Below are 10369 nucleotides of genomic sequence, written 5' to 3'. Positions count from 1 at the left end.
CACATGGACACGCAGTTTCGGGACTGACACTTGAGTGCGGTACTAGGGAGTGCTGCTCTGCTGGAGGTGCATAGCCTTTCAGAGGTTGTTAAACTGAGGACTTGTCGCTCCTTTCATGTGAACGTGATTTCGACATGGATTTTATTGTCACGTACTCAAGCACGGGAGTACCATGAAAGGTGTGTAATGGTGCAGTAGGGCAGCATGGTGGCACAGTGGTTGGCACTGCTGCCTCACAGCGCCAGGGACCCGGGTTCAATTCCACCCTCGGGTAACTGTATGGAGTTTGCACGTTCTCCCTGTGTCTGCGTGGGTTTCCTCCGGGTGCTCCAGTTTCCTCCCACAGTCCAAAGATTTGCAGGTGAGGTGGATTGGCCATGGTAAATTGCCCATAGTGCCCAGGGATGTTTAGGTTAGCTGGGTTAGACATGGGAAATGCAGGGGAATGGGTCTGGGTGGGATGCTCTTCGGAGGGGCAGTGTGGACTTGTTGGGCCAAATGGCCTGTTTCAACACGGAAGAGATTCTACAGAGCACCATCTCAGGTACATAAGAATGTAAGAGTTAGGAGCAGGAGTAGGCCATCCAGCCCATCGATCCTGCTCCACCATTCAATATGGCTGATGTTTTCATGGACTCAGCTCCACTTATCCCCCAGCCCACCACCCCCCCAACTCACCATAACCCTTAATTCCTTTACTGTTAAAAAGATCTATCTTTGCCTTAAAAAATTCAATGAGGTAGCCTCAACTGCTTCATTGGGCGGGGAATTTCACAGATTCATAACCCTTTGGGTGAAGAAGTTCCTCCTCAACTTAGTCCTAAATCTGCTCTCTCTTGTTTTGAGGCTATGCCCCCCAGTTCTATTTTCACCCACCAGTGGAAACAACTTCCCTGTTTCTATCTTATCTATTTCCTTCATAGTTTTATATATTTCTATAAGATTCCCCCTCATTCTAATGAGGATAGTCCCAGTCTACTCAATCATTCCTCAAAAGGCAAACCTCTCAATTCAACCTAGTGAACCTTTTCTGGATCCTCTCCAGTGCCTGTACATCCTTCCTTAAGTAAGGAGACCAAGACTGTACACAATACTCCAGGTGTGGCCTCACCAGCACCATAGACAGCTGTAGCATAACCTCCCTATTTTTAATCTCCATCCCTCCAGCAATGTATTCCTTCTTAATTACCTACTGCACCTGCAAACCAACTTTTTGTGATTCATGCACAAGGACACCCAGGTCCCTCTGCACATCAGCATGCTGCAATTTTTGACCATTTAAATAATGGTCCATTTTGCTGTTATTCCTACTAAAATGGATGACCTCATTTATCAACATTGTACTCCATCTGCCAGACCCTTGCCCACTCACCTAACCTATCCACATCCCTCTGCAGACTTTCAGTGTCCTTTGCACAATTTGCTCTGCTATTCATCTGCAAATTTTGACACACTACACTTGGTCCCCAATTGTAAATCATCTATGTTAATTGTAAACATTTACAGCCCCAATACTGATCCCTGAGGCATAGCACTGATCACCAACCTGAAAAACACCCATTAATCCTCACTCTTTGCTTTCTGCTAGTTAACCAATCTTCTATCCATGCTAATAAAAGTTCTGGTCACCACACTACCAGAAGGATGTGGATGCTTTGGATAGGGTACAGAAAAGGTTTACCAGGATATCGCCTGGTATGGGGGATTTTAGCTATGAAGAAAGGTTGGATAGATGGGGTTTGTTTTCACTGGAACGCAGGAGGTGGTGGGGTGACCAGATAGAAGTTTATAAGATTGTGAGTGGCATAGATAGAGTGGAATGTATTTCCCAGGGTGGAGGGGTCAATTAGTAGGCCTACTCCTGTTCCTATTTCTTAATATCTAAACTAGAGCTCTGCTGAAGGGTCGTCAACTTGAAACATTAACTCTATTTCTCCTCACAGAGGCTATCTGGCCTGCTGAATATTTACGAATTTAACTCCAAAATATATTACCTGGTCAGTTCTGAAGAAGGGTAACTGAACCCAAAATGTTAATTCTGCTTTCTCTTCAAAGGTGCTGCCAGACCTGCTCAGTTTCTGTAGTAATCTCTGATTTTGTGAGATATAAATGCATGTTCTGTTTTGCAATCAATTGAGTACATTATTCAACCAAATTGTGCATAGTACTTAAATTCCAGCAAGCATAACTTTTTTTGAATTCACTCATGGGACGTAAGCATCGGTGACTGGGCAAGTATTTATTGCCTGTCCCAAGTTGGAAATGGTCATGAGTTTGGAGGGTGCTGTCTAAGGATGTTTGATAAATTTCTACAGTGCGTCTGGTAAATAATACATACTGCTGCTACTGAGTGTCAGTGGTGGAGGGAATGGATGCTTGTGGATGTAGTGCCAATCAAGCTGGCTGCTTTGTCCTGAATGGTGTCAAGCTTCTTGAGTGTTGTTGGAGCTGAACCTATCCAGGCAAGTGGGGAGTATTCCATCATTCTCGTGACTTATGTCTTGTAGATGGTGGACAGGCTTTGGGGAATCAGGAGGTGAGTTACTCCAGCACGACTCCTACCCTTTGACCTGCTCTTGTAGCCACTGTGTTTATGTGGTGAGTCCAGTTGAGTTTTTGGTCAATGGTAACCCCCAAACTGTTTGTCATGCGGGATTCAGTCATTATAACATGATTGAATGTCAAGGGGTAATGATTAGATTGTCTCTTATTGGACATATTCATTGCCTGGCATTTGTGTGGTGTGAATATTACTTATAACTTTTCAGCCCAAGCCTGGATATTTTTCAGATTGGGTTGCATTTGAACATAGACTGCTTCAATATCTGAGGAGTTGCAAATGGGTACTGAACATATCTAATGTCATAGTATCACAAAATGATATTGAAGGAGGCCATTCAGCTGTTCCTGCCTCTGCTTGCCCTCACCAAATGCCACTCACCTACCTCTTCTTAAAGCCCTGAAAATGTTTCCTTTGCAGACACTGATCCCATTTCCTTTCGAAAGTATCCATTGACCGAACCTCTTACGCACATTCAGGCAGTATATTCCAGATGTGAATTATTTAAATCTTTAAGGCCAGAGAGTGAGTTTTGGAAAGATATTTGAGCTTGCAGTTCCTCATAATGGACATTGTTACAAACTAATGATCGAGTGTCTTCCAATTGGATAAAATCAGCAATGATCATGTCTCTTCCTGGCCCAGTTTGATTCCAATTGATACCAACAGCAGCCTAACATCATTGACATTTGCTGAATTTGGTAACTAACTTCGAAAAGGCCTGCGTTGATCAATTGATACTGTTTCAACATTCTACACACAAGACAACCCTTACTAGCTGAATGGAATTTACTAAAATGCCTTAGGATATATTTTTTTAAAATTCAGTCACGTGATGAGGCCATTGCTGGCTGAGCCAGTATATTGCCCGTCCCTAAATGCAAACGAGAAGGTGGTGGTGAGCTGCCTCTTTGAACCACAGCAGCTCCTTTGGTGTAGGTAGACCCAGAATGTTTTTGGAGGTGGAATTCCAGGCTTTTGACTCAGCGACACTGAAGGAATATCGATATATTTCCGAGTCAAGATGGTGAGTGGCTTTGCAGGGAACTTGCAGGTGGTGGTGTTCCCATGCATCAGCTGCCCCTGTCCTTCTGGATGAAAGCACACCTCTGTCTTGGATCTCAGGCATGGCGGCTCAGTGGTTAGCACTGCTACCTCACAGCGCCAGGGACCAGGGTTCAATTCCAGCCTTGGGCAACTGTCTATGTGGAGTTTGCATGTTGTCAGCATGGGATTCCTCCAGGTGTTCTGGTTTGGTCCCACAGTCCAAAGATGTGCAGATTAGAGCTATTGTAAATGCCCATAGTGGGCAGGGATGTGTGGGATAGGTATATTAGCCATGGGAAATGCAGAGTTACGGGGCTAGGGTCGGGGGCTGCGGGTCTGGGTGGGATACACTGCGGAGGGTCAGTGTGGACTCATTGGCTGAATGGCCTGTTTCTACACTGTAGGGAGTCTATGAAAGTTGAACAGCTTTCTGTCACTTTTAGCACATTCTGTAGATGACCTGATGGTATAGCAGAAACAAACAGAATACGCCAAAACATTGGCACTGGAACACAAACATGGCAAATCTCAAATGGTTCTGAATTTGTAATGTTATATTTTTGACCTTACCAATCATGTTATAATGAGAATGGAGGTCACATTCAGCAGCGTTGGTGGGAAGCCAATTTTCTGCAGCAACTTAGATAAACTGCTTCTTTCTCACTCTCGAATGCCTCAGTGAGATTAATTAATGGCTGTATTTTATAATCTGATTTGTTCACAGGAGCTCTCTTGCAGCTGCTGGACTGAAGATCATATCAATTCTAGATTGTGTAGTCTAGCTTTATTCTTCATGGAGTTTAGAAGAATGTAAGGTGATCTCATTGAAACATATAGATTTCTTTGGGGTGTGATGAGTTTTGGGAGGTTGTTTCCCTGATTGGAATTCTTTACTGCCGAGCACGGTTTAGGCTGGGTCGTTAAGTACATTCAAGGCTGAGAGAGACATATTTTTAATCGGGGGCCGGGGGTGGGGGGAGGAGATCAAGACTGAGAGGGAAAGGCAGAACATTTGAGGATTATCAGATAAGCCATGATCTCATTGAATGCTAGGACAGGCTCAATGGGCTGAATGGCCTCCTTCTGCTCCTGTCTCTTATTATATTACGGCTGGATGGTCGAGCACTTGGGGTTAGGTCTGTTAGGGGTGAGGTATGAGATTAAATTTCAACAAGTGAAAGATCACGAAACCTCTCGTTATGGTGGAATTTGAAGCTGGATCCCTAGGACATTACCTGGGTCTCTAGATTAATCGTCTGGTGATAATACCTCTAGAGGTCATTGCCCCTCCATATACATCACAGAGGGGTTCAATAGTTAATGCATATTATTAACAAAGTGGAAGCCATGATGTGGAGGTGCTGGTGTTGGACTGGGATGGACAAGGTCAGAAATTACACACCACCTTATAGCCTCGGAAGATCCGATGCCAAATGAAACACTGCTGAAGTGTTTCACTAATAAAACCTTCAGTTCTCTCAGGGCAGTGACTTGAAAGGAATTCCTGGATTTACATAAACATATTAATCAATTAAAACCTTCGAAAGATTTAATAGCATCTTAGGTTTATTTAATACATGCTCATCAGTGGCGTGACCCTTTGATCTTTTATTTATAAATTCTGTGTCTGATTCCACCTCTCACACTAACACCTGAAAAAGGAGCGAGGATATGAAAGCTTGTGTTTTCAAATAAACCTTTTGGATTATAACCTGGTGTCATGTGATTCCTAAAAGAGTGGAATGAATAGGCAGCGTTGGCAGGAACCCGGAACCTTTGTCTGGGGGCAGCTGTTGGAGGCCGGACGCTCACAGTGCGCCGGCGCCATTTCCGGTAAAGATGGCGGCACCCAGTGGCGGTTGGAGGCTGCCGCTTTCTCTGTGGAGCCTGGGGATTGTTTTGGTTCTGCTCGCCAGCCGCGGTGCTTCTGGGGCGGGAGGAGTGCAGGTAGCGCGGGAAGCGCCGCGCTACGAGCTTCGGTTCCCGCCGAGAGGCTGTGGGCTCCCCGGGCGGGTGAGAATTAGAAGCGTTTCCATGTGCCCTGTCCTTGGGCTGGGGGGAGCGGGTCAACCCCCGGGGCTCCCGCTTCTCTCAACCTGCCCGAGAGAGGGGCCAGACTACACTTTAAAGCCAGGCTTTCGGGAGTATTGACTCCTGTTCAGTCCGACTGGGGAGAGAACCTGTGGGTGATGATGCACTCTGCAGTCGAATAGTGAGAGAGCAAATTGCTGCAGATGCTGGCGATCACAGCGTCATGGAGGGAGAGCAAACTAACGTTTTGAGTCCAGATGACTCTTCATCAGAGCTTCACATCACTGGTGAAGAGTTAACCAGGCTCGAACTGTTAGCTTGCTTTCCCTCCATGGATGCTGTCTGACCCACCGGGATCTCCAGCATTTTCTTTCTTTTATGGAAGTGTGTGTTGGTTAGCTCAGCAGGCTGGACCGCTGGTTTGTGCTGCCAACAGCGTAGGTTCAAATTCCCACACTGGCTGAGGGAGGATTTTCCTTCTCAACCTCTCCTCTCACCCGAGTTGTGATGATGCTCAGATTAAACCACCACCAGTTGTTTCTCTTTAAAGCGAACAGTCCTGTGGTCTGGTAAGACAATAGTGATATTACCGTTTATGGATGTGGTTAACAATTCAATAGTGATTTGATGATCTGGTTTGTGATGTTGATTGAGGGATAAATATTGACTGGGGTACTATTCTGGTTCCATTTCTATTTATTTAATTGGAACAACAGAACCACTTACATTTGCTTCCCTTCCTGCTCCCTCAGCATTACCTCTCATGTCTCCCAAGGACTTGCTGTTTCCATCTTAATTCCCATTTACTTGCTACCTCTCAGTGACATCATCCAAAAACACTGTCAACTTCCAAATGGATGTTGATGCATCTAGCTCTGCCTCACTACTACCGATCTCAAACTCCACCCCCCCTAACACACACACACACACACACACACACACACAGCCTTTGAACCAAAGACAAAAAGGCTGACAGTTAAATGCTGGATATGCAGAAATTTCCTCCAACTAACTATTGGAAAAGTGGTAACCGTTGTCTTCTATCAATGCTACAAAGTCTGCTGTCTGTTCCAGGAGGAACAAATTGCTGCAAACAAACGCGCAGCATCCATGGAGAGAGCTCTCGCCAGTGACTTGGTTTCTTTCCCTTGTAACTACTTGAGCCAGAACCAGTCTGTTTGCAACCATAGTATTATTCTTATAAATATTAAATGATCAATTTCTCCTCCTGGTTTTCAAATTCTTCTGCTCCCTGTCCCATCCAGCCCCAACAACCATCCAAAATATCTGCACGCCTGCAACTGTGTCCTTCATCATCCTTGGCAGGCATGCCTTCAGCTTCCTACACCTTAAGCTCTGGAATTACCTTCCTAAACTTCTGTGCCTTAACTTTCTCCTAAAACAGACTCCTGAAAGACTAGCTCATCCACCCTCATATCGGTATAGGCTGGGTGTCTAATCAAGTTTTATAACGTGTAAGTGAAGCACTCTGCAATGTTTTATTATGTCAGATCCAAGGTACCTGCTGACACTATGTTGGCCAAAGTAGAAAAGGATTTCTTGCATCCGTCACTCCATTTATTGAGGAACGGAGAGAAAAAGAAAAGCTCTGAATAGACTGTTCTGGAATTTGCCTAAAACATCAATTATACAACCAGGTGGAACTGAGTCAGAGAAGCATAAATATTGAACACCTTTTGAGAATCAGAATCCCTACAGCATGGAAAGAGGCCATTCAGCCCATTGAGTCTGCACTGACCCTCCGAAAAGCATCGTACCCAGACCCAGCCCGTACGCCCCATTCCCACATTTCCCATGGCTAGTGGACCTAGCCTGCACGTCTTCAGACGCAGGAAGAAACCAGAGTACACAGAGGAAACCCACGCAAACAGTCACCTGAGCCTGGAATTAAACCTGGGTCCCGGTGCTCTGAGGCAGCAGTGTTAAACTCTGAGCCACTGTGTCGCCCATGGCATAAGTGTACTAAAGAATAATTGTACTAAAAACAGTTACAAACGTTGAGTTGCTGAGGCTGCAGGAAAACACAAAATGTGAATGTGACAGCACATGCGTTCCGAGTGAAACAGTTCATATAGTTCCATCCTAGCTACTACCTGTGTTCTGGAATAATTGGATAATGTAGGATCCTCCAAATACACGGAAAATGGTGAAAAGTTTATAAATAGTTTATTTTTTTAAAGAGTGTGGTTCTGACGACACATTATAAAGGACAGAAGGATTAAGCAATCTGGGGTAACTACTCCAGAGAGCCCAGCTGGCTGGGGTTAATCAAGTTGGCACCATAGTAACGAGGCTGTGGATCAACTGGGATATGAACATTGTCCTCAAATCAAATTCAGAATCTCATTTCTAGGAAAATGATGAGGCTTAATACATGGACTTGCAGCAGCTCTAATTTATTTTCAAAGTTGTTTCTCAATCACTTTGATGCACAACAGTGACTGTACTCGAACTTCATGAACTGTGAAGTGCTTTGAGATCTCTGGTTGTCTTGAAAGGTGCTACATAAATGTGAGGTTTTCTTCCTTTTCATTATAGACTCTGGAGTAGAATGAAAATGGGGTGGAGGAACAAGAAGGGAGTAGAGAGATGGCATCTGCAGATACACATTATTTATCCTGACAGTCCTAAAAAATATCTGTGGTACCCAGATGTACCGTGTTGATGCTGTTAGTGTGACTCGGTATTTCAGTCTCTGATTTGGAAGATTTAGTTTCAAGTCCTACTCGAGAGACTTGAGGCTGACCATCCCAGTGCAGTAATGAGGGAGTGCACTTTATTCGTTAGGATGTACTTTGAGATGCCTGGCCAAAAAAGGTGCTATATAAATACAAACTTTTCTTCCTTTTCATTTGTAGACCATTTCACAAATGGAAATTTACATTTTAAAGCATGAGCTCGATTTGAATTACCAAGGCAAATCATGTTCTGTAGATCTCTTCCTAAATCTTTCCATCGTATCATCTCTCTGCGCGCCCCCCCCGCCCTTAAAGGCTGCCTGTTTAACCAGATTGTAGTCAATAATTGCTGTACTCAGCTTGTCCTGTGTAAGCAATGTGCCTTGATGAACAGGCCAGTTACAGCCATCAATACTGTGTTTATTTGAATGTATTTCTGAACTGATTTTAACAGAATCACAGACAGATTCTGGGGAATAGATGACCTTTTTGGGGTGGGGGGGATCAAACTGGTTGGAGCTTGCCTGGAAATATTTTAACAACAAAAACAGAAGTTGCTGGAAAAGCTCAGCAGGTCTGGCAGCATCTGTGAAGAAACAAATCAGTTAACACATCGGGACCAGTGACCCTTCCTCGGAAAGGGTTACCGGACCCGAGATGTAACTACATTAGAGAAGGTGCAGAGGAGATTTACCAGGGTGCTGCCTGGTCTGGATGGTCAGAGTAATGAGGAATGATTGGACAGGCTGGGTTGTAGTCCTTGGAGCAGCAAATGTTGAGAGGGGACCTGATAGAGGTGTATAAGGTTGAGAAGTATATATAAAGTGGAAAGGAACTCCTTTCCAGAGCAGAGGAGTCAGTAACCAGGCAGCATAGATTTAAGATAAGGGGTTGAAATTTATAGTGAGAGTTGAGAATTCATCTAGCAGGTAGGTGAGGGTCTGGAACTCATGGTCTGAAAGGGTGGTTGAGTCTGAAACTCTCGTAATCTTTAAGCAGTATTTTTTAAAAATTAATTTATTGGATGAGGACGTTGCTGGCGAGGCAGCATTTATTGCCCCATCCCTAATTGCCCAGAAGGTGGTTACGAGTCAACCACATTGCTGTGGGTCTGGAGTCACATGTAGGCTAGACCAGGGAAGGATGGCAGTTTCCTTCCCTAAAGGGCATGAGTGAACCAGATGGGTTTTTCCAATAAGCAACAATAGATTAATGGTCATCATTAGACCTTTAGTTCCAGATATTTATTGAATTCAAATTCCACTATCTGCCGTGGTGGGGTTTGAAACTGGGTCCCCAGAACATTTCTGGGTCTCTGGATTAACAGTCCAGCGATAATGCCACTAGGCCATTGCTCCCCCCTCCCCTGTATTTAGGTATTTACTTGTGTTGTCCTAACCTCCAGGACTACAGGCAAAGAGCAGGAATATGGGATGAATGTAGTCAGATATTTGTTGACTGGTTTGGGCATGATGAGCCAAATGGCCACCTTCTAAGCTGTAAGTGTGTTTCTATCGTCTTGTGTCTGTCTCTCTCTCTTTGTCTGTCTGTGTCACGCACTCTCTGTCTCTCTGTCTGCGTCACCCTTCCTGTCTGTCCACCTTTGCCTGTTTGCGTCATTCTCTCCATCTGCCTGTCAATGTTACTCTCTCTATCTCTGCCTCTCTCTCTCTGTCTGTCTGTCTGTCACTGTGTCCCTGTCTGCCTGTCGGTGAACCAGATGGATTTATACAGAATTTGATGATCCTGTCATAGTCAATATGATTGATCTGAGCTTTATTGTCCCAACTTATTTTTTCATTAATTGAATTTAAATTTCACCATCTGACATTGTGGGATCTGAACTCGTGCCTCCCAGAGCATTAACCTGGGACTCTGGTTTACTTGTCTAGTGATATTACCACAATGTCACTGTGTATTTCAGTGTCTCTGTATGTGCACGCAGGCACACTTGTCTCTCTCTTTGTACCTATGTGTGTACTGACCTCTCTGTCTGCCTGTGTGTGTATGCATCTCTCTGTCTGCCTGTGTG

General features: G+C 44.6%; 1 protein-coding gene across 1 annotated transcript in view; it reads left to right on the top strand.

Annotated features, from left to right (window-relative positions):
- Nucleotides 1-5433: 5433 nt before the first annotated feature.
- Nucleotides 5434-10369, top strand: part of pigk (phosphatidylinositol glycan anchor biosynthesis, class K) — a 130558-nt gene continuing 125622 nt past the window's right edge. The window contains exon 1 of the mRNA XM_048601549.1: nucleotides 5434-5751. Coding sequence (XP_048457506.1) covers nucleotides 5447-5751 — 305 coding nt within the window. The 5' untranslated portion in view covers nucleotides 5434-5446. The remainder of the gene's footprint in view (nucleotides 5752-10369) is intronic.

This window comes from Rhincodon typus, chromosome 10, assembly GCF_021869965.1.
Source record: "Rhincodon typus isolate 14 chromosome 10, sRhiTyp1.1, whole genome shotgun sequence".
Classification (NCBI taxonomy): Eukaryota; Metazoa; Chordata; class Chondrichthyes; order Orectolobiformes; family Rhincodontidae; genus Rhincodon; species Rhincodon typus.
The sequence above is the reverse complement of the archived record's forward strand: the minus strand, read 5'-3'. Positions and strand labels throughout refer to the sequence as shown.